Raw genomic sequence first — 24683 nt, 5'->3', positions numbered from 1 at the left:
AAGAGCCCACGATAACAATATCGTGCATAGTCATTACCGTGATATATCGCATTACCGAAAACCGGCACAAGTCTACTACACAACATTATTATATTATCTTTAAATTAATTTTTAAATGATTATTATTTTAAATTATTGTCCCTGGATCAGTAGGATACTCTTGTAATAAAGTAGCGCTGGCTGGGACAGATTTTAAGTATCAATTCTGCTTAAAAAGATACAATCTAATCATGTTTACATTAAATAAGCCTGCTCCCGAGCAGGTTTAAGTTTACGGACTTGTTGCTATGACAGCAACTCCGGGATGTGCTTCGAAGAAAGAACCAAACAATCCAAGATCATGCCAAATCGTCAACAATCAAATCCAGCTAACTGAGTTAGCGACGTACGGAGAACGGGCCCCTGGTCCAGAGGTAGTCAAGGACGCATTGTGATCGGATCTCAGTGAATGTAAACGCAATCCAGCCATCGTGTCTGCATTCGCAGGTCGACATCACGCAAAACGCCGCCCCTCTCTCCCGATCTGTCGGAAGAACCGAGCGCTAGTACATTTATTTTGATTTGTAAAATGTCCCGCGACTGAAAATAGTTTTCAAAAGAAAACCCACCACTTCAGGTCGACTTTGCACCGCAGACTTATTTAAATATTGTTTACACTTGGCATTAACATGCGACCTGTATCCGGATGTTGTCCACATACACATTGAAAAGACAAGTGTAAACGTGCTTCTGATCGGAATGTTATCCGATCAGCGTGTCCTGGTCCAGAGGTAGTCGAGGATGCATTCTGATCGGATCTCAGTGTAATGTAAACTCAATCCAGCCATCGTGTCTGCATTCGCAGGTCGACATCACGCAAAACGCCGCCCCTCTCTCCCGATCTGTCAAAAGAACAGAGTGCTAGTGAGACTCGTACATTTATTTTGATTTGTAAAGTGTCCCGCGACTGAAAATAGTTTTCAAAAGAAAACCCACCACTTCAGGTCGACTTTGCACCGCAGACTTATTTAAATATTGCGCAGGAAAGACAGTTCCGATCGGTTATCCAGATAGAGAAGTCAGTTGATGTTGCCAAGTCTAAATGCGCCGTGTCCAGATTGACTGATGATCCGATCTGCTTGATCGGATCACGGTGATCGCATGTTAATGCCAAGTGTAGACGCAGCCTCTGTCATTCGGTTATTCTGCTTGTTAACAGCAGGTGTTCATCATTAATGGTCAATCATCACATAATTATCTTCTTACCTCTAGCACTGCTTCAATGCTACTTTATCACTGTAGTGTGGAAACACATGAACACTGAGCAGTGTGGGGACTTTGCTGTGAACTATTAGATAAATCTTACCTGTTTCATTCACGTATATGACTGACTCATATGAATCACATTGTTTATTAATTTGTTTATGTTAAAACTATGTAATCTAAATCAATGGAAAATTGGTATGCAATTGAAATACATAAAATGCAAATTTAGACCAAACATTTTTTTTTGAGTCTAGCTGAGGAGGTCCTGGCAGTTCCTAGCTCGCATCAGCCTCTCCATGTCACCAGCCACCGCAATTACAGTTATCATCACAAACAAACCTCCTCAGCTCAGCTCCAGAGGTCTGCTTCAGAAAACCTGCCCGGTGTGTGCAGGTGGGAACCATCATAGACTATATGTGTGCATATCTAGATCATTACTTGCACATGATCTTTGAAACGAGTCATCAGGATGGATAATCATGCAATTAAGTGTGACATGTATTGTATGGAAAGTTTCATGTGCGTGGGGAAAACATGATTAATAGTGTTATGACTGGAAGAGAATGAGACATAATCCAAGTGTGTGGAATCTAGACTTTACGTTAAAAGGTATGTAGTATACATAGACAGAAACAATGTAAGTAAATGTATCTAATCTAATGTGGGTTAATGGAAATTGTGTGTTAAAGAAATGAAAAACTATAGATATATACACACAAAATTTCCATTAACCCACATCGGCTTACATTAGTTAACTGTACACTATATACAGTATATACACACTATTCATACATTTTTTTTATTTCACCTAGTTTCCAAGGCAACATTTTTCAACTTGATTTACTGAAGGAACTAAAACTAAATTAAACAAAATTAAAAATTAAAAATAAAATAGATTTATATATTTTTTTCTTTCATTCCATGGGCAAAAACAGTTTTTCAAAACATCTCGTGTTTCACAAAGTGAAGAAAGGCATACAGGTTTGGAATGACAGGAGGGTGAGTAAATGACAGCATTTTCATATTTGAGTGAACTCTCTTTTTAAGGGATTCTAACAATACACTACACTTCGCTTTTTAATCATGAATCACAAGTAACAACACATACTATGATGAAAAGCACTAGGATATAGCACAACTTTGGACATGCTGTCAAATTGCGGAATGCACGTTTTGATGCCAAGCACGATCAAACACACACACTCATACACACACAGCAGAAGAGATGAGAAAGCGGCCTTAGTGCACCAGATGCCGCAGGCTGTGCATCAAAGCCTGGTGTCCTTACAGAGCTTTCTCCTGTCTCTGTGATGGAGTGGCCATCTTTAACCTGAACTCACTCAGGCTGACTCATAATACATGCTGCCTCTCAAGATATCACTGAGATTGTCACTAATGACATTCCGTCTGTCTGCTTCATCTTACAATTCTCAAGGTCCGTCTTTGTCTTAGTAGTCCATTGTTCAACGCTTTTCCTATCAGTATTGTTTCATCTTTCTTTTTTATTTTTCTCTTTGAAACAGCTTTTTTTTATACCGATCCTCTTTGTGGGTTTCTTGTTCATTGTATTGACAGATATAAAACAGCATAGTTATAACTAGCTACAACATTACTGAAATTACTAAAGACAAAGTGAACACATTTAAGAAATATTTATGAGCTCAACAGCATTATTTATTATATACTTTCTTTTACTACTTTCAGTTTATTTTATATTTACATAATGTAAAGAGAAATAATTTTATAATATTATAAAAGCCGGTACATTCATGCTAGACATGTTTGGAAATTGTGCACTTGATCACTTTATACAACCCATCACATGCAATTTATAACAACAACAAAAATAATTTCTCCCTATCATAAACCTCTTTTATGTTTTACATCTTTACTGTCTACCTTGTATCACAGCACATAAACAAACAGAAGACTAAATAATTCAAATTTTACCATAATAATCTGCTTTGTATATTAACATACACTCATTTTAATAACAACTTCTTTAGCATAATTGATACTAGTTCTTTGATGTGCTATTCTTGAATTCTGAAATTCCTATTTCATACCTGGAACTATGGGTTCCTTTTATAAACAAAAATAAAGTATAGTTTAAGGTATACAATTGTTATTTTTTTAAACATTGTTTTCTCTTGAGTCTTTCGAGGCTCTGTTTTTGTTCAAATTAAACCTATGGTGGTAAAACAATTTTAACTCCGAAACTGCTAGTACATTTTAAGAAATAATTACAAGAAAAAATAAAGTAACACAGTGAATTAAACATGCCATTTTTATGTAGAATTAAAAGTTAAGCAGAAAGACAGAAATAGTTTTTTCTTGTAAAATATATTCAAATAATCTTATTTTATTTAACTTAATATTTACACAGTGTATAGCACTAACAATAAAAATAATAATCGTTATTATTATGATTATTTTTTTTATTTATCTATTTTTTCCTTAGCTTTATATATGGCTTTTCTGTCACTCCACTCTTTACAGAGACTAGGGGGATACACAATTTCTTTCCCTTTCACACTCTTAACTTTCATATTAATTCAAATCATGACTGTCCCTTGGAAGGCAAAGCTCTTTTGATGTAACGTCTGATCCGTCTGGTTCAAAAATATCACGTTTCCTCTTTTTGGTGAGCAGCCAAAACAACAGCTCCTTCAACGGTCAGCCATAGGACCACATGCCAAATGGAACTAGATCAATACAGTTCTCCCTCAAGTCTTCGAAAGCATAGTGCAATACTAGGTTGTGCAGCGAGAACAGCAGGAGCGCAGTGTGAAAAAGAAGGTTGGATAGGTTATACAAAAAAGAAAGAAAAAAATCAGTGTATTTAGCAAACAACTTTAGAACCATCTGCTGCACAGCCTCAGCTTTGAGCAAGTCACCCTACATCGAGTTGCATCGCTAAACCTCGGCTTGGATTCTGTTCATTTGCTTTCTTTCCAAATGCACCGGGGATTACAAAATAGCTGATGTCCAGACAATTGTGCATCTGCTAACTTTTGGGTACACTAATTCCACCAGATTTCCCCTTCAAATGCATGCCTCCGGACTGCGCTTGACACACAATGTTTGAGCTTACAGATGCCTCTCGCTCTCTCAGTGTTCATCTCATTCTTATTTCCCTGCTGTGTTTCATAGTCATATGTCAGTCTTACCTAAATAGTTTTTTTTTTCTTTGATTTTCAATAACAAAACAATGGTACCAGGATCTCAAAGCAGCACATACTGTATATACTAAGATCTAAATAGGAACAAAGCATAACAGAGAGAAATAAAATAAAATACCCTTTTGCCTTCCCAAAAATATACACCAAAACGATTTACAACAACATCAGAGTTTAAAAGATATACAACCGGAGACATGGTAAACACAGTTTCCAATAATCTTTTGTATTTTGTGAATTTCTTTCCAAAAATCTTAATGATTTCCCAATCACAATATGTGCGCATCACAGTATTGGTGGCTAAAACATAAAATTGGGAGATGTTGGGAAAAATTTTTTAGATGTAGATGAACATACCTAAATTGTTTTTGATGGTGAAATTGGGATTGTTGAGCATCTCCAGGCGGTAGTGGAAAGTGTGTCCCTGGGAAGGATTGTCTTTGTCCATGGCGCTGATGGTTTGAATCACCTGTGGACACAGACACAAAGAGAAGGACCAGCCATCCATTACTCTACTTTTGACATCATATGAGGCCAGACACTGACAGCAGCCAACACGGGATGAAAAATCTGTCCCATTCACTCATAAAAGCAGAGACCCTAAGCTAAGGGGCGCAGGCTTTGGCAGCCCACTTTTCTGTGCCAAGTCCATCTATATATCTGCCACCCCCGTTCAAGACGTTCTTTTTCTTTATGATTTACAGCTCGCTGAAAAGCAGGACCCAGCCGTCCCGGTCATTCTTTTCCCCACATGGATGGAGAATGTTCTTACAGTGACTGTGTTAGAGGGCGGAGGATGAGGAAGTACATACTGATACTGTTAGTCACAGACACTGCATGTCGGCTAGAGAGATGCAGGCTCTGACCGGGCCTGAATGGATCTGATTGTTTTCATTTTCTGCAGAGGGAGGGAGAGAGAGTGGCTAAAAAAGGCCACCCAGTTGTCTCTTACTTATCTCTCTTAAATCAATAGGCTGTAATTTACCGCGGCTGATCGTTACGGAGGAGCTGTGAGAGGGAGATGCTGCTGGCGGGCCTGATCGATGCCCTCTTACCTGTCCAGGTTTGCCATTTTCACAAAGGAAGGCTTCGTATTCGGTGGCGAACTCAGGGGCGTTGTCGTTTATGTCCAGCACTTTGATTGCCACTATGGCTCTGGAAATCTGGCTGTGGTTTCCTAATATGAAAAGAGACAAGCTATTAAAACACGGAGAAGAGAAGTGCAGCGGCCAAATATAGAAGGGACCTATTGCAAATCCCAGGTAAATACAATGACCCAGTTATTTTCTGCCTCACAACTATTTCTTTTTCTCTCTTCCTCTCCTTTTTTTTTCTCCCATCCTCTGGGTTGATGGAGAGACAGATGAGACGCAGCATCAGTCTGAGCTTTAGACATTATCAAGTATGCAAAACAGGATTACGGTGAAAAAAAAAAAACACATTCAAAGTGCTTTTGAAATCCCCTGTACAGGTGCATGTTTTATACATGAAGGTTAAAAAAATGAATATTAATAAAACGGTGGCAGCTGAAGTCTAGAAGACAATAAAGGGCAATTTAATTAGATTAACTTTTCATTGGAATTATTCATTGGCAGTAATTCGCAGTCCCTTTTGAGGACCCATGTAAATGATTGTATTTAATTAGGGTTGCAACCGCTGACTTTTAAAGCAATTATCTATTCGTTTGGCTTTAGCACATGACATGGTACCTTAACAGCTTACGGGCAATTCAGGGCATACTGCTGTATTGTGTGACACTTAGAACAGCAAACAGCATTTGACCTGTCAATTAATTTCGCTCCTTGATCACCCTTTCTTAAATAAAATAAGGAAAGAAGCTTATGAGCCTTGACCAGACGTTTCAACATAATGCAGTAGCGCTGACTCATATTCATAGGCATGCTGTACAGACATTTCTGTTCAAATTCTGTTTCACCAGAGGCATCAGCCAAAAAAAAATCCAGATTTGTTGGTCATCATGTTAAAACACTGAGAAAGATGAACATTTTGCACGCTTTACTTCACATGCAATGTTGCTATGTTTATTCAGCTCTTTGAGCTCAAAGACATCTTATGTTAATTGTATATGACAACAGTATTTTTTCCTCCTCCAGGGAAATATTTTTGGCTCTATTATCTGAATAATGTAGCTGTACATGCCAATCAAAATGAATCTCGAGGTTTATGGATGTCTTGTGCAATGTTTATTTCTGGTCCACAGCTTGTGTTTAATAAGTTCTTTATCCAGTCAACAGATGTTCTTTTATCTGTTATGTACAGCAAACAGCTCTGGCGTGAGTAGACATTACTCATTAGATGTCCATGAAATTAACTGCTGAGCAGTTTAATTCAGTAAGATTTCTGTCTTCGGTTTCTGAGAGGAAACTTTAGCACCTTAAAATCTGCTGACGGTAAATTAGTACCTGAGGTAAAGCTTCTATTACATTAGCTGTTATGGTTCATTTATAGTTAGAGCCCAGGTTTTGGCCTTTTTATCTTTGTGCCTTTATATACCTGCATTTGTTTCTCCATTGTAAATCCTGTTACATAATTAACAAAGATGTTAACTGTGATGTGTAATTTTTATTGGTGTGAAGTGCCTCTACACAGATTTGAATGATCTCTTTGCGCATTACTGTAACAATCTCTTTGATATTGTTATACAATTATTTTGAAACATAAAACATTTAATGTTTCAATCGAGAAGAGGAAGAAAGGAAAATTGTACTTACGAACTTCGGTGGCTGTCACTGTGATATTGTGCCACATATCCGTCTCTCTATCCAGAGGTTTAGCTAATGTGATCTTCCCGTCATCAACATTAATGTTAAACTGCCTCTCTAAATCTGTGTGTCTATCAATAAAATACCTGTAGAGGAAAAACAAAGAGAGAGAGAGAGAGAATAAAATCATTTTAGTATATGGGGTAAAATGATCCAAAAAGTTATCTGTTGTGACTGTAGAGGAAAAACAGAGAAAGAAAGAGAGAGATATTCTTTAGTATACGAGATTATATATATATATATATATATATATTAGTCAGTGGCTGACATAAACCAATAAAAGCATACCCAAAGAAATAATATAACATTTTTTTTATAAATCTCATGATTATCATAAATCGTTTCAATTATTTTTCTAAAGATATCCGTTTGATCATAGTTCAAAAAATCTGACATTCCACACATAAATATATAACATTTATATTCAACCTAGTTCATATGCACCTACAGTATAATTGACTAATCTTGGAATAATCAGGGTAAAGTCTACTTGGGCATTCTCTCAAACATTAGTGTGAAGTATAACATTTAAGAAGGCCCCAGTGGATGAGGAATGAGTTGTAAAATAAATAAATAAATAAAGTAAAATAACAAAAAAAGAAATAATTAATTGGTCTGGATAGTGAACGTGAGGAAAATGTTCAGCCGTGGTGGAGATCCTGAGACTGAGGGTGGAAGTCCAGGAGGAGTGCTCTACTGCTGTGCAGGCAGCCAGACAGCATTCCCACCTGGGAACAGTCTCCAGGAGGCTGAGTGGATTTCAGTCAAGCTCTGACAGCTCCACGTACCACTGAGAGACAGACCCTGAAATGTTCTGCTATGTGTCAATCAAACTGACAAAGTTACAGTGGGGAATGTAGTGGGAGAAAAAGCAGAAACAAACAATCAAATCTGTAATTAATTATTCCATGGGGTTCTTTAAGGGTGAAAAAAAAAAAAAACATTTAAAGGGTTCAAAGGTTATCTTGATTAAGTATGCAGTTTCGGATTTTGATATTTTGCATTTACAGTATTAAATACAACTCCTCACGTCTAAAAAAAATAAAAAAATAAATTACAGGCTGATTAAAATACCTTGTTTCCATAGACAGACATTTCTGAATAACAAACATTTATTATTATTTTTGTATTTATGAAATGTATGTATTCAAATATGTTCACAGTGTATGCTATACATTACCACATTTTTTATAACTCTAAGAGCCAATCCACATCTTACATGTTAATATAATTAATGGCAGCAAAAAACAGCATTTAATTACAAGTCACTCAACAAAATAATTACATATGAAGTGTATGTTCTTGATTAGTATTACTCAGCAGCCCTATTTGCTTATGTAATTATACTGCAACCTGAGGACTCTAATGTAAAGTGTAACCATTTCATTAAATTACGTAAGCAATGAAAATGACTGAAGAAGAAGAAGAATTCGTTTTTGTGATGGCATTAGTTTTTAATAATACTATTTTTAATTTAAAAATCATTTTTTTTCTTTTCTTCTTTCTTTTTTTTCTCACTAAAAAAGCACAGGATAGAACATGTTCTCTAGGCCTTTTGCCATGTAGTTATTATGTCGGGTAAAAGAGTAATTAAGAGGACTTTCACAGAAGCACAATTTATTCTACTGTACCAAATATTTTCCAGTAGGCTGCAGCCTGTAAATGTGCAGTAACCAAATCAAATGACTCTGCCTCCTCTATAAGTACAGCGTACATCAGTATAACACAATCACCATCAAGAGCAGTCACCATGTATTAGCATATGCTAGATATCAGGTGCCACAACAAGATCTGGAGCCAGAGGGACTTCTGTCAGAGAAGGTTAAAAGATCCCCGCTGATTACACCCACACTTCTTTTGACAGATAGACAATACTCCTAACAGGGCTAATTTGAACTTGGACACAGCTTGGCACTATTTGATGCACGTCAGTTTCACAATAACAAGAGAAATCCTGCAATCTTAAAAGTAGAGAGAGAGAGATAGGAAGGCTGAAGGTAGGAATGGTCTGAGAGGTCAGACTGATGTGAAACAATGTTTCTGTGAATTACTGTTTCCATGTCGAGCTGCGATTAAAACTGACATTTTAATTTAACCAGAGTCCTTTAAAAGCCATAATTGCACTTTTTTTTTTGTATTCTTGCCTGTTTCACCTTGATTGCTTCTCCTATTGGTGTGACAACCACACCGATATGCACAGTTAGCTGTATTCAAGCAGAAATTGTGTCATTTGAGGTGAGGTCTGGTTATCTTATTTCTCTATGAAATTCTGCATGGGTTATTTGCCAAATAAAGTCAGTCATCTAGTTAAAATCTGGTTTCTCATTTCCTAAGTGGCTTTTAGCTTTTAAAATTACTTCAACCCTTCTGCTCTGCTTGGGAAGACATGCAACTTTACCACTTTATGGTTCAAAATTCAGCAAAAAAGTCAAACAACAAAAAATAATTTGATCACATTCGAAAAGATAATTCATCTCTTAATGCTTAAAACAACCTTGTGTTGTTTAGCTTAACACAATCTACTCAATGGCCTCAGGATAGAAGTAATTCATCTTCCAAATAACACAAACGCATCAATATGAAAAGCCTGCATGTCAGACCAGTCAGACCAATCCAGGAAAGATATAAGAAAGAAGGAAAAAAACAACGAACAGCAAATGCCACAGAATTTCTTCCTAATAATGCAGACTATGCACAGATGTCACAGCTGGAACATTTAAATCACTCTGAAATGACGATATCTCATATTTTGAAGCAACAGCCAAAGAAAATAGCTATGAAATACAAAGCGACATAAACAAGTACACTACAATGTAGAACAAACAGCTTTTGTGCAAAAGAGAGACATTAACTTTTGAGGACATGGACATTGGATTTCTGTTTTCAAATGAAACTTGAATAGGACTTGAATATAAAATATTGACAGTATATAAAATAAGAATGATTCAAAAATCAAACATACTCTTAATGCTAACCACCTTTTAGGGCTGAACAATTTGGTAAGAAATTGGGTGTTCACACTCTTTACAATTTTATACTTGGTTTATCATAAGCAACATTCTCACTATTTTGATTAATTCGATATGACTATAAAACAAATGCTGCGGAGCAGTTGCTTATGTATAAAATAACACAGCGGCACACTTCACTTTGAAACACAGTGCATATATTTAATTAAAACAGCCTTTGCAATAAAATAATCCTACTAAGCCATTTCAATGTTATTTCGATATATTGCACAGCACTGGAATAAATATATCACACACATGAGAACGCTCATTTGGTGTAAACTCCATTGCAGCGTTGAAACCCAATCTCTGATTTCTCCCCTGCTCCCAGTTCCCTGTGTAATTACACAACCTGTTGCATGTTGTCCCTGAAACATGGCAAGTCACTGGAGAATTAATGGAATGCTAGGTTTGGCTGAGAGAAATTGGCTGTATAACCTATACTGAAGGTGCCCTTGTAATTTTTCAAGTAGGAAGTCACAGAAGTGAAATACATCAGTGAGAGGAAGGGGAGGAATCTTATTGTGTCATTGTCCTATCTCTCTCCCTCTCTCTTTCCCAGTACAACCAATTCTGTGGAGGTGAGAGCTCCATTTAGTCTGAATGCAAATGCACCTCTACAGGCAATTTCATCAGCAGCATTTAATGGCTGGTAGGATGCAGCGGTGAAGGAGCACTTGGATATTAGATTGATGCAGAAGCTTGAGCTTTTCTTCTCTTGGTTTAATGAAGAAGCTGTTTTGGCCTAATTTCGCCAAGGAGGACAACAGAGGTCACGTGGGCTAGAAATGATTGCCTTTACCTGACTTGGCTGTGTGGAGCGTCCTGGTCTCTCGCCGCTACCGCTCCTATGACTGTGCTGATTGCAGCGTTTTCATGCACGTCGAAGAGATAAGTAAACTTTGTGAAGACAGGGGGTTCATCTGCATCCTCAACGATGATTTTGACCGTGGCCTGGTCCATGTAGGGCCCACCCGTAATCGAATCGGCACGTATGTTGGTCGCCACCACTGTTAGGTTGTAGGATTTTTTGGACTCAAAGTCCAGAGGCTGGAAAACAAGAGAAAAAGAGAGATGTTTATTATTAATGGGCACAAAACAAAGACAAACAGTTTCCTGGTTTTAGCAGACTCAGTTTGCTGGGCTTGCAGGACTGACTGTAATTGCACCGGCTTCCTCCCACCTTGCAACGGATAAGATTTAAGCTGCTGCGAGCCCAATAGCAGGGTGAACAAAAATAATATTTAGTAGCAATAACCACACTTTCACCTGGAGCGTGGGATGTGTTATTAATTTGTGGCAGAGACAGCATGTGTTTGGGATTTAAATGAGGCTGCAAATAAGGTTAATCTAATGGAAACACAAGGACTGCATTGCAAATTGTTAAGAAATCATGAAAAATACAATTTGTGTTTGTTGTCTGAAAACAAAATTAATCCTTGCCCACGATACCATGACGTTAACATTGTTAATGTATTCTCCGAGGCAATTATCCAGTGGTGAGGTATTATTGAAGTAGCAGATAAAATACAATTTGGGAATTATTTGTACTCCAGGATAAATATTTGTGATTTCAGAGGAAAGGCCCCATGTTCACCCCACCTGTGTACATACATGCCACAGTGAAGAGAACTTGACACAGAGCGCCGTTTTATATTTTCATCTAGTAAAAAATTCATGGTATTTTCATTGTGTTCTGAATCACATCTCTCTCTACCTCATTTGAACTCGAAAAATGGCTCAAGTCCCCCCTTTGCTCTTTTATTGACAGAAACTAAACTAGAACTGACCGCTGAAGTACACATGAAAAAGAAACAGGCTATAGGAATTAGTTGAGGTAGTAGAATGAAGAATTTGCTTATGTTATCAAAAAAAAAAAAAAAAAAGCTTCCGTCCCACAAGGGAGGTCAGGTGGACACTGGAGCCGGGCCGAGAGCAGCCCCAGCTGGGAGAGAAGAGCAGCTGGAGTTCCTCTATCAGCACGCTTTGAAGTCAGTGCGGCTGACAACAGGGCACCCGGATGAGAACAGCCCATGTACCTCTGTCTGCTTCAGTCCACAAAGCTATAGGGAGGAATTTATTTCATTTTATTTTCACCCCTCCCTTGCTGCTACAGTCATGTCGAGAGGAAAACACAGGAGGTAAAAAAACGTTCCTTTAAAGTATTCAGACCCTCCGCTAGTCTTGAGACCCTTTGTCTGTCATTTCACTGTATATACAATAAAATAAAATGTAAAAACAAAAGAAATATTGTTTGTGCTGCATAGGCAGCATTATGGCAAAAGTATTTCTTTATATTAGTAATTTAAACAATTTAACAACAACCTGTGTTTGACTTAGCAACAAACTGATTTTTTTTTAATTATTACTCAAGTCTTCAGTGTCACACAATGCTTCAGAAATCATTCCAATATGCTGATTTTGTGCTCAAGAAACATTTCCTATTATTAGCAATGTTGCATGTTGGTTAATAGAAAGTTTATAAGAAAGCCATTTATTTAAAATATATTTTGAAATTATACTCTTTACCTTTATTTTTGCAACAACAACAACAATGTGTGATTGTTAATTTCTTTAAAAAAATATTTTGAGGGGTAGTGTATTTACTGATTTGTTTGTGTGTATCTGTGTGAGTCCAACCATTCTTTAAAAATCATAAATCTCTTTTTTTTCACTTCATTGCTTTCACTATTAGGCTTTTTGGCAAACTCCAAATGTGCTGTCACAAAGTACTTCTTTTTGTGTCATTCTCTCATACACTACAGCATAATACAGAGCTCTTGATATAGTTGACTGGTGCACCTTTACTTCATTCTCTCCTTAGCTCCTTCAAAGCTAGAATTCTGAAACAGTATGACCCTTCCCATCAGTCCTCTCTCTTCCAATAGTTTCCTGTCTTTTTCACTACTATTTCTATTAAAAGATTGAAAGCATCTAAACAATACAATTTTCAGTGCGGAGAAATAAAGAAATCACAGAACTAAATTTCTATGTAGCACCTGAAACTCTGTAAAATGGAAAAAAAAAAAGGAAAAATGGTTAGGTTGTGCAAATAACACTGCACCTTTCAGTAGGACTTTACAAGCAGAAGTTTCCCTAGGATGTAAAATTCAGAACAGGCTGCATTCTGGCACCTTGCTTGCTTTGGAAAAGGTCAGTGCTGTTCGAGACTATTGAATTTTGGTGACAGTTCATAGAGTTTTATGTCTTAAATATAAAAAACAAATGGTAAATAAAACAGCACATATGGAAAGAAAGAAAGAAAGAAAGAAAGAAAGAAAGAAAGAAAGTTATCTCTTTTACCATGCAACATGCTTGAAATGTTACCATTTAATTGTAGTTGAGATTTTTGAAAACGTCATTCAAATGCAGCTTTGTATATTGGCAAGACTGAAACAAGCTCCTCTCATCTCAGACACTGCAAATCTGTTCCATCTAAAAATATCATGCCAACCCCTCATTCTTTTGATAGTCATGCATGCCATTTGACTCTCTACAGTGAGATTGGCACTTCTGCATCCCTCTGGGTCTCCATTTTGGCACTCATTGTGCGGAAAGGCCTGAATATGACTACGGCTGTCACTTGACCTACGTCGTTTCCAGATGATGCAATTCAGGCTTTCATGTGGCCTGAACGCATACTGAACCACATGGCTGTGCCTGATTTTACCACATATATATGTGCCTGTTTGAAAGCACCTAAAAACTCCCAGCATGGTGTGAGTGTGTATGTTTACAGGGACGTTTAGAAGCATCAAAGATCAGCAGCGGGGGAAGTATAGCAACCCTCTTCCAACACCACCACAGCCTAGGGGGGTGGGGGATGAAAGCATGCATCCTTTTACAACAAAGCGGTATCTTGACTGTCTGAGCCTGTGGCATCTCACTCAGATCAATATGTTTAACCTTGCTACAAAGGCTTTTTGGTCATGACCATTCAATATTTAGCAGAAGTTAAATCAAATTTTAATTGTTGGTGAGGGCTGCATCGGCCAACTTGCTGCAGATGATAGTTGGCGCACGTCGGCTCAGCACCAGCGCCTGCGGAAAATGTGTATCTGTGCACAGTGGCAGGTGCAAAAAAATTGAGGAAAAATAAGGGTTGTGTGCTTTACAAGCTTGTTCTGCTCTCTTGAACTCAGGCACCGTCTGGAGGTATAGAGGTTAGCGGGAAGTGGGCTGTTGATTGCCTGTTTTTCTCATGCAATGCCATCCATCATGCTATTAGTAATGCAGACAACAGATTCCAGGCCAAGTGCTATGGGATGAGAAGACGGGGAAAAACAGGCATGCCATTACGCATTCAGCTGTAAGAGACCTGGGACAAACCAAATGACTGCTTTTTTTATTTCTCGCTTTGTCTCTACATTTTCTTCCCTTTCTTTCAACGTTACAATTTACATATTTGTACCAAACATTTTTGGATGGGTCTTCCAGTTCAGTATGCATGTGTACCGAATAAATTCAGCATTGTTTTAACCACTACATGTGCACAAGTACTGTGTGTATGAAATGAACTTAGAAATTCTGTTTGTAAGGTATATCAATATATTTTCAAATTAGATTTAGATTTAGATCAATACATTTCATTTCGACATACTTTGATGTTGCAAATGCATCTGAAAATGAAAAGCAGGACATAGAGTGAGCTGCTGTGGGAAAAATGTCTTATAAAATATGCTTTATATAAAGCATTAGATATCACAGACTGACTTAAATATATGTTTTGCTCAAATATTTTGCATCCAAAACTTCAAATCTCCCCCATTTACGACAGCACCATAAACTGCAGCATGAAGAGTGTTGCAGCTGTAACAACAGACTATTTTATTTTAAAGACAAATCAACAGTTTGTTCAGTAAACTGCTTTCTAATATAAAAAAACAATCCCCTGCTGTACCAAAAAACATACCAAATCCTGATTTCCAAATTGAGATACATACCGAATCACAATTTTTTGTGTACCATTACACCCCTAATTACTATTACTATATTCATTTTGTTATTTATTTATTAATTATAGAGCTTTTAAATGATTATTTTAAGTGTGTTGCACAAAATAAAGGCAAATGTGTTTTTATATCTAAAATACACACAACAGATTACGGAGAATTGTGGTTGAGGATGATGTATCAAACTGTTGAATAATGCAGATTATTTAAGGCACATCATTTGTTTAATTCTGGTATAATTCTTCATATTAATAGAGATCATGCCCAAGTCCTCGAGACTAATTCCCACATGACACTCATTATGTTGTTCACATCATAAAGTGCAGTCATCATTTACACTTTTAACATGGTATATGTTAGATATGTAATGGAAAACAAATGACAAATTTATCGTGCACATTTTCCCATATTTTTGTCACATTGTTTGTGCAGAATTGTTGCTGCACAGTTGCACTGTAGATGCTCCTGTAAGATAAAAGGGCTTCATTGTCCTCTCATCCACCATGAAGGGTTCTTCATTTGCATACAATGGCCATCCCATATGCAAATATACGCTGCTACACAAGAGCTGAGAATTGAGCACAGAAAGTCAAGGGGTTCAGACTTACAGTAGTTCTCAAACCTCAGAACACCTGGACTGCAGTTTTACTTCCAATTTTAGGTGTACAAAGACTCTTAAGTGTGCATTTTCAGCTGTTGTAAAACTAAAAAAAAATATCTCTAAGAAAATCTAGTTATTGCAAAAAGAGAGTACCCAGCAGGGGTCAGACACCTTACCCATTTATTACATTTATTTTATTTTAGGTGTGTATTTTAAAAATACTTAACTGCTTGCACTGGCATGTCAATCTACTGTAATTATTGCAACCTGTAAACTGTATTATTTTGTTACGAGCTGAATGGGAAGCCAAACACTATTTTCTTTACTATTTCATCAGATTATTTTTATTTGTTGCTTTTTGCTAAAAAAAATAAAAAAAATAAAAATAAGTTACTGCTATCTTTTTTGAGTTTTACAACCAGACCTACACAATCTATTCACTACACAAAGCAGAATGACTGTGACTCTAACAACTATATAATTATACAAAAAGATGCACTCAACTTATCACCACATGACACATAACTCATTGGGAACAACAAACACAACAACACCAGTGAAAATAATGTAGCCAACATTAAAAAAAATAGTAAAACACTGAACACTAAGGCGGTAATTTGCATAATTAATTAATTTGCATGATTAATTCTTTCTTTTTGGAGGGTATGGCACAGTGTTTGAAATTACATTTAAAATGGCACACCGTGTCAAATAGGTTTCTGACCCCTGCAATACATACTGAGAGGTTCTGTCTCTGCAATATTAACAGCCATTTGTCAACGGTAATGAGCCACTATTCATATTTTTCATAATATGCAGCCCAGTGACGATCCTGTAACAGACAACTGTTAGAGAGTCCCTATGGCACTTTAAGCCTACTTTTCTGGTCTTACCTTCTTGAGTCTGAGGATTCCCTCCTGTGTCTGAGCATCAGTGACAATCTCAAAGACATCCCTCTCGTCTCCACCTATGATGCTGTAAGTTGATTTAGCATTTTCCCCGATGTCTCTGTCATTCGCTTTTACTCTTCCTCCAGGTTTCCCGATGCCAAGATCCTCAGCAATAGTGAACTCATAAGAGCCTTTAGATATGAAGTACAAGAACACAGAAGATCTGGTCTATCAGGTGACAAATAGCACTCAGAGAAACAACAAAATAGCTTAAATATTAGACAACAAATGGTAATCAATTATTTTATGTTTGGGGTCAGTAATTTCAGTCTTCAGTGTCACATGATCCTTAGAAATCATTCTAATTTGCTGATTTAATATAATTATAAAAAAATGTGCTGCTTATTATTATTTTTTATTTTTTTTGCAGAAATAATGACATTATTTCAGAATTATTTGATGAATGAAAGAACTTACAAAGAAATATAAATTTGGGTAACACTTTACAATACGGTTCCATTTGTTAACTATATTTAATGCATTAACTAACATTAACTAACAATGAGCAATACATTGTTACAGTATATTTAATCTTTGTTAATGTTAATAAAATATAACTTGTCATTGTTAGTCCATGTTAGCTCACGTCCATTAAATAACATTAATAAAACTTTTGTGATTGAACTTTTGATTTAAATAATACATTAGTGAATGTTGGAATCAACAATAACTAAGTTATTAAAAGAGCATAAAAAGGCAGCCGGTGCAACGCATACCAGGTTTTCGTGGGCCCTGCTGCAGTGTTTTAAGCACCAGAGACAGGTCCCAAGAGGGTATGGAGAGGGGCCGGGGAGGATTTAACCTTCTCGTCCCCCTAAGGAACCTAATGATCAGGTCATGCTTCCCTACCGACTTCCCTTCCACGGGGTCATGGCTAGCAGCAATCACAGCGACATAGACTTTAAGGGTGGAGGGAGACAGCCTTAGCTCCAACCCTTGCTGCAAAAAGGAAAGCATAACCCTGATCGGGCATCTCCGGGGGTCTTCTTGACGAGAAGAAAACCACTCGACGAACAGGTTCCACTTCAAGGCGTAAGCGTGTCTCGTAGACAGTGCTCTTGCTGAAGTGATGGTCTAAACCACCTTTTGGGGTAGGTCACCAAGAACCTCCATCTCCTGTCCAGGGACCAGACATGACGTTTCCAGAGGTCTGGACGCGGGTGCCACCGGGTGCCCCATCTCTGAGTCAGTAGATCCTTCCTCAGAGGAATCTGCCAGTGAGGGGCTGTTGCGAGGAGCATTAGTTGCGGGAACCAGGTCCGAATGGGCCAATATGGCACCACAAGCAGGACCTGCTCCTCGTCCCCCCTGACCTTGCACAGCGTCTGTGCGAGAAGGCTCACTGGGGAAAACGCATACTTGCGCAGGCCCCGTGGCCAGCTGTGTGCCAGCTGTAGAACAAGTAGAACTGTAGAACAACTGGCAGTGAGAGGTTTCTGGAGAGGCAAACAGGTTTACCTGAGTGGCTCCGAAAAGCACGTGCTTGCCTCGTAAGCGCCCTTTGAGACGGTTCAAGGCAAGGCGCACCGCTAACAACTCTAGGCAATTGACATGCCAGTGCAGTTGGGGGCCCGTCCACACCCCTGACACTGCGAGCCCATTGTACATGGCCCCCCAGCCAGTGGTGGAGGCATCCGTATAAACCACAGCATGCCTGGAGACCTGTTCTAGGGGCACTCCTGCCCGGAGGAACGCAAGGTCTGACCACAGGGTGAAGGTTTGGCGACAGGCCGGTGTAACTTGGACCTGGTGAGTGCCGTGTTGCCACGCCCACCTTGGGAATCGGCCATGAAGCCAGTGCTGAAGCGGTCTCATATGAAGCAGCCCCAGCGGTGTAACTGCCGCTACAGCTGCCATATGCCCCAGGAGCCTCTGAAATAGTTTCAGTGGGACCGCTGTCTTGTCCTTGAATGAATTCAAGCAGTTCAACACCGACCGCACACGTTCCTCTGTGAGGTGTGCTGTCTGTTTGACCGAATCCAACTCCATACCGAGAAGAGAGATTCTCTCCCAGGAGAGTTTGCTCTTTTCCCAGTTGACCTGAAGGCCCAAGCGGCTGAGGTACGAGAGCACCAAGTCCCAGTGTGCACAACTGATGCTGAGACTGAGCTAGTATGAGCCAGTCGTTGAGGTAGTTGGGAATGTGAACGCCCTGTTCTCTCAGGGGAACAAGGGCTGCCTCCGCAACTTACGTGAAGACACGGGGCGACAGGGACAGCCCGGAGGGCAGGACCTCGTACTGATATGCTCGTCCTTCGAACTCGAACCGCAGAAATGGTCTGCGGCGTGGAAGGATCGACACATGATAGTATGCGTCATTCAGGACAATCGCTGCAAACCAATCTTGGGGACGGATGCACCCGAAGATGCGTTTCTGCGTCAACATCTTGAACGGTAACCGGCGAAGGGCCCGGTTTAAGACACGCAGATCCAAGATTGGTCGTAACCCACCGCTTTGTATTCATATTGGCTGGAGGGACCGGCTCTATCGCATCCTTCGCCAGTAGGACTGTGATCTCCACACGCAAGACAGGAGCATCGGCCGCCTTCACTGTTGTGAAGCAGATGCCACTGAACTTGGGGGGATGCCGGGCAAACTGAATCGCATAGCCGAGGCTGATGGTCCGCAGAAGCCAACGAGACGGGTTGGGTAGCACTAGCCAGGCACCTAGATACCGTGCAAGCGGGACCAGCGGAACCACCGCCGTACCCGCAGTGGGGTAGCGAGGTGGAACGCAGGGACCCAACTTGGGCGGCTTATGAGCGAACCAAAGAGGGGTCTGAGTGTGCGGTGCAACGCTTACCTGGTTCCACAGTTTGGCAGAGGGTGCTTGAGTAGGGCCTTTGTTGACGCTCTTGAACCGCCCGCTGCTGCCTGCTGGCGATGTAGGAGGATGAGTGTGGTCCGTCCACGACTCTCCGTGCACTCCTGGGACCCAGGGACATAGAAAACTGCTCTCTCGTCGAGATTTTCCAGATTCTCCACCCGGCCCTGCTCCATGGGAGGGAGAGGTGCCTTCACCATCCCTCAAAGAGCAGCTTCCTCCCTCTCTGGGTCGCCCGCTCCGGGGCCTCTTGCTCTTTCGCTCACCGACAGGTTTGACGGGGGCCTGGACGGGTGGGTTGGCCTGCCTACGCCCAGCTCCATGGTGCCGCTTGCTGGAGGCTGCTGGGGATGCGGCGCAGGAGCAGGGGCGGACGCAGGGGGTTGCCCTCGGCGACAAGCAGGCTGGGGTGCTGCGGCCGGCGGATGGGTGGAGGCAGCAGCTGACATCTCTGGATCCGATTCAGGCCTTGCCACCGTCCCGGAGGGCGGCAGCGCAGCCAAATCTTCCTCTCCAGAGAGCTCTTCCTCTGATGCAGTGATCGACATCCGGTCGTCGGGAGGAGCACCGAAGGATACCGCTGGTACGCTCTTTGAAGAGGGCCCAGCGTGTTCCTTTGGCGGCTCGACTGGTTGCGACGCGCTAGAGGAGTGATGGTCCCCCGAGGATTGGTTCCCTGAGGGGTTTGCCACCACTGTAACCCTCAGACCGCCCGTGCTACTGCCCGAAGTAATCCACTCCTGGCTGCCGCCAGGACGAACACTAGATCGTAGACCGTTCCCTGGAGGAAACGGAGCCTGGCCCGCAGCTCCGAGATAGATGATTCCCGCAATGGGAACATGACTCATCCGCGAAAGCCACCTCAGCGTGTTTAATGCCCAGACATGTGAGGCAGCGATCGTGACCATCACCCGGCGCCAGGTAACGACCGCATCCAGAAACGCACGGGTTACTCTTTTAGAGAAATTGGCTCTTTTAGGGAAATGCTATTTTACGTGCTGAGACGCAAAGGGGAAATGGCCGCTTGCAGCACGACAGGGGGTAGTGCAGCCTGAAGTGCGCAACCCACTCGACACAGGAACGACCACCACTGAAGCGCCGTCCGCCAACACAAAAAGCTCCCGAAAGCGCGCTAGACTCGTCACACACAAAGCAGTTTGGTAGGAGCAGAACGATGTTGTCGCCTGGCTCCGAAGCGAAAAGCTGCATCCTTGCTGCATCCTTGCTGATTAAATGCATTAATTTAAAAATAATTCTTACTGACCCCAAACTTTTGAACTGTAGCATATAGTATTTTATATAGTCAATAAAAGAGGGTCTCTCTTACCCTTTGAGAACTTTGGTGGGTTATCGTTGATATCAGTAAGAGTGACTGTCACAGTGGTGGTTCCTGACAACCCACCCATGTGACCTCCCATGTCTTTTGCTTGAATGACAACAAGATACTCTTCCCTCATCTCACGATCCATCCCTGCCAGAGCCACCCTAATGATTGCTATAGCAATAACAATAAATACATGAATTTACATATAATAATTCAGTATTATAAAGAACAAAACAACAAAAGAATGCACTGAAACTATCTCTCATTTAATTCTTTTTGATATGAAAAATAAATACATAAGAATAAGCTATTCAAATTGAACAACGTCTAAATAAACATGCCATTGTACATTCTGAGGTTTGCAGTTTGCAAAATCTGTTAGCTCTTCCCTTGTCCTTGACACCCCGACCAGTTTAGTGTGTGCCACGCTTTGCCTGGGCTGCTTTCATTTGGCATTGCAAATTAGCTTGTTTGTTTGCTGAGGATTTGTCCCAGCACCTGGAGTCGTTTATATTCCGACTGAATGCGAATTATGCTGTCTGTCTCTTTCAATCTTTAATACTATATGCACCATCATTGATTTATAAATAAATAAATACAACCCCAAAAAACCCACAGGTAATCTACTCTAACAATAAAACCCAAAGTATCATAAAATGAAATATTCTGTGTTTAAAAAAAAAGCTATGACACATTTATTTATTTATTAGCTTATAATGCTGATAAATATTTTTTTAAAGCATCCAGACTTATTTTTCCTATTTATTGTAGATGCTTTGCATGGTTTCATTGGGTGTAGATTAAGATTCCCCGCCATTTAACACTATCCTTTCATCTTTACCCCAGACGTTTCCCCCAATTCACACTACGACCACGGTTTTTACCATTGTGGAGGCGATTCCCACTGCAATTTGCGCGTCTTATGACGCTATGATGTACAACAAGCTTAAATCCTGGGAAATCACCCTCATCCTGATGAAGTCACTTGGAGAATTGACAAAAGATATTCAATAAATAGAAAAATATGCTACACGGTACATTCTATGAGACATTTTTACAATCATCTGGATGACTGAGAATCTTCATAGATATGTAATCTTACACAATCAATGAGGTTTTTGTATAAAGAAACGAAAACTATAATAAGAAGCAACTACATTAAAGAGATTGGCAAATAATAGAAGTAAAGAACTAAGGAAACAAAGGCATTCTACAGGAAGAAATGTAAGAGTGTTGTAGGGCCAGCTCCGGTTCCATTACGCATGAATAATTTACAGCGCGCATGCATTGTCTGCTAGACTTTTTTTATGCTGCACTTACATGTCTTTGTTTCTTGTTCTGTCATGGAGACCAACAGACCACGATAATTTCAGTGAACTAAGGAGGTGCATCTTTAGAGGTGAAGTGCTCTGATTGTCAATAGGAATACAGAAACGCAGGCCTCCCTGAGTGCTGGATGCAGCTGTGTGTGTGCGCCATATGCAGTGCAATGCTGAATCTGATGCACACTGCAATACTCATTCTATTGTCATCCTGATTTATCATTATCTATTCAAATGAATTCCTGATGATCACAGAAGCGAGGCAACACAAACATTCATTTCCATAGGTATTTGGAGGTTTACTTTCCTTTCATTTATTTATTTATTTTGTTTTTTTTCTTTGCAAGCCATTAACCAAGTAATGAATTGGTGCATGATGTTTACTTATTTATCACGTGTGTCTCATTTCCTACGAGGTGTTGGAAGTGTCAAATGGTTTCTAATGGTTGTTTTCCCTTTACCTCTTATTTTTCATTAACATTCATTAAAACATCTGGCTCACTTGAATAAGCCATCTGCATGTGTTCAGTAATCACACAAACCACGCACGCGGCACCTCAATTTGGGCTTACGCACCTTCTCTCGACCATTTGCATTCTTAGACAAAGCTGACAGTGAGTGATTGAAATGCACGGGGTTATGAAGTGCACAAGGTGTTCTCATAAGAAAAAAAAAGTACTGATATTTAAAGTCTGTTCATTTAATATGCACATACAATTTGGACAGATACAGCACTTGTTTATTGTCTGTTGTTTTTCAAAATTACGCACTGTTCATTTCCATCTCATTGCTTATTAATGTAATTTCACCATTATTTAATCATGTTGCTTACAGACACACTGTTAACAAGTCAGCTGAAAATGCAATTAGGGAAAAAAACAAAGTCAAGGTTGAAAAGGAAGCAGAATGCAGACGGAATTCAAAGCTAGCCCTGTCATTTAAATCAGAAGCAGCAAATTGCTTTGTGCCCTATTACAGAACAAAATCAGCATCTGCATGTGTCCTTCAGGTAAAATGATCTTGTTTATTTGGTCTTTCTCTAATATTTATTTCCTGCCTCCCGTAATGATGATCATAATAGCAATGATTGCAATAATAATAAATGATCTAACACCTAAAACTCGTCTTGGTACATGAAGGGACATTCATCTTACACCTATTTCTAAGCATAATAATAAGCTTGTTGAATTATTTGAATGATTCATGACCATCTGGACATTGTGGATTGATTAACTTACCAGTGGTTTGGTCGATGGAGAAATAAGGTTGGCCCTCCAGAATGCTGTAGACCAGTCTGGCACTGTTTCCATACACTGGATCGTCCGCGTCGGTTGCAGTTACTCTCGTTACTGATGTACCTGTGGAGCAGAAGAGAAAACAATCTTCTTCAATAAACAAAAATGACTTGCAATGAACAAATAAATCAATTATTTCCATTTACCGCACCACTGTGTCCACGTTCTGAATTTGTTTTCTTTGAGAACAAATATTTTTTTCTCTCCCTACCGATGTTTCAATAATACCTCTGGCCATGGTGTAAGAGCTTCTCTGGAATAAACTCATAAAAGTGTGTTTTGTTGTTCAGATGTGCACAAGCGCTCGCTCACGCTGTGAGACTTCCATGATGAAAAAACATCACAGCTCCAGGCCTTAACAAGATCAAAACGAAGAAAGTCATACAAACAACCAATCCATGCTGCTATCCTAACCTCCTCTTCATTAACCCATGGCTTGGATGAATTGAGAAGAAAGAAGAAAAATAAGAAGCACAAAAAAGAGAGAGATGCACAAAGAGAGAGTGAGAGAGAAACTGAGACGCTAATGCTAAACAGCTCACTGACAGTGCAGATGGTGTAGTAATTGTTTATAAAGCATGTTCCACAGCACTCTGACAGCTTGGTAAGCATCTGACCAGCAAGCCTGCCTGTGCTGCAGCTACAGGTATCTGGAGCTGTCGGAAATAGCAAGAAAAACGTTCACTGCGAGAATTGGGATGTGCAAGGCTTGATTTAGGCCGAAGTGAATGTGCATCCCTAACTCTCCCTGTTAGATAGCAACGTCTTGATTTTGTAATCCTATTATTATTATTATTATTATTAATATTATTATCCACAAAAAATAAACAAAAGCATGACTAAAAAGTAAGAAAGCAATGGGATGTGCAAGGCTTGATTTAGGCCGAAGTGAATGTGCATCCCTAACTCTCCCTGAAGCAACACAAAGTGAAGCCCTCATGACTCGACTCCAGCGAGGAATATGAGGTAGCACAACTGTCCTTGAGAGAAAGCAGCAAAAAAAGCAAATGTTAAAAAATACTTACACTAGTGAATAAAAGATTGAGGTTGAGCAATAAGGACTTTTTGACGACAGATGTCGATATCTTATGTCGGTAGTTCAGATATATCTTATATCTTATGTCGGTAGTTCAGCCGATATATGCAGTATACAAAAAAAAAAATCGACAAGTATGAAAAAAATTATTTAAAAGTAATTA

General features: G+C 39.6%; 1 protein-coding gene across 1 annotated transcript in view; it reads right to left on the bottom strand.

Annotated features, from left to right (window-relative positions):
- Positions 1 to 24683, bottom strand: part of LOC107660669 (cadherin-8-like) — a 66032-nt gene that overhangs the window by 3598 nt on the left and 37751 nt on the right. The window contains exons 4-10 of the mRNA XM_016450057.1: positions 23428 to 23547; positions 20871 to 21038; positions 16662 to 16849; positions 11018 to 11265; positions 7157 to 7293; positions 5480 to 5601; positions 4782 to 4893 (exon numbers count right to left, since the gene is read on the bottom strand). Coding sequence (XP_016305543.1) covers positions 4782 to 4893; positions 5480 to 5601; positions 7157 to 7293; positions 11018 to 11265; positions 16662 to 16849; positions 20871 to 21038; positions 23428 to 23547 — 1095 coding nt within the window. The remainder of the gene's footprint in view (positions 1 to 4781; positions 4894 to 5479; positions 5602 to 7156; positions 7294 to 11017; positions 11266 to 16661; positions 16850 to 20870; positions 21039 to 23427; positions 23548 to 24683) is intronic.

This window comes from Sinocyclocheilus anshuiensis, unplaced genomic scaffold (assembly GCF_001515605.1).
Source record: "Sinocyclocheilus anshuiensis isolate Anshui unplaced genomic scaffold, SAMN03320099.WGS_v1.1 scaffold1879, whole genome shotgun sequence".
NCBI lineage: Eukaryota > Metazoa > Chordata > Actinopteri > Cypriniformes > Cyprinidae > Sinocyclocheilus > Sinocyclocheilus anshuiensis.
Note: the sequence above shows the minus strand (reverse complement) of the source record. Positions and strands in the feature narration are given on the sequence as shown.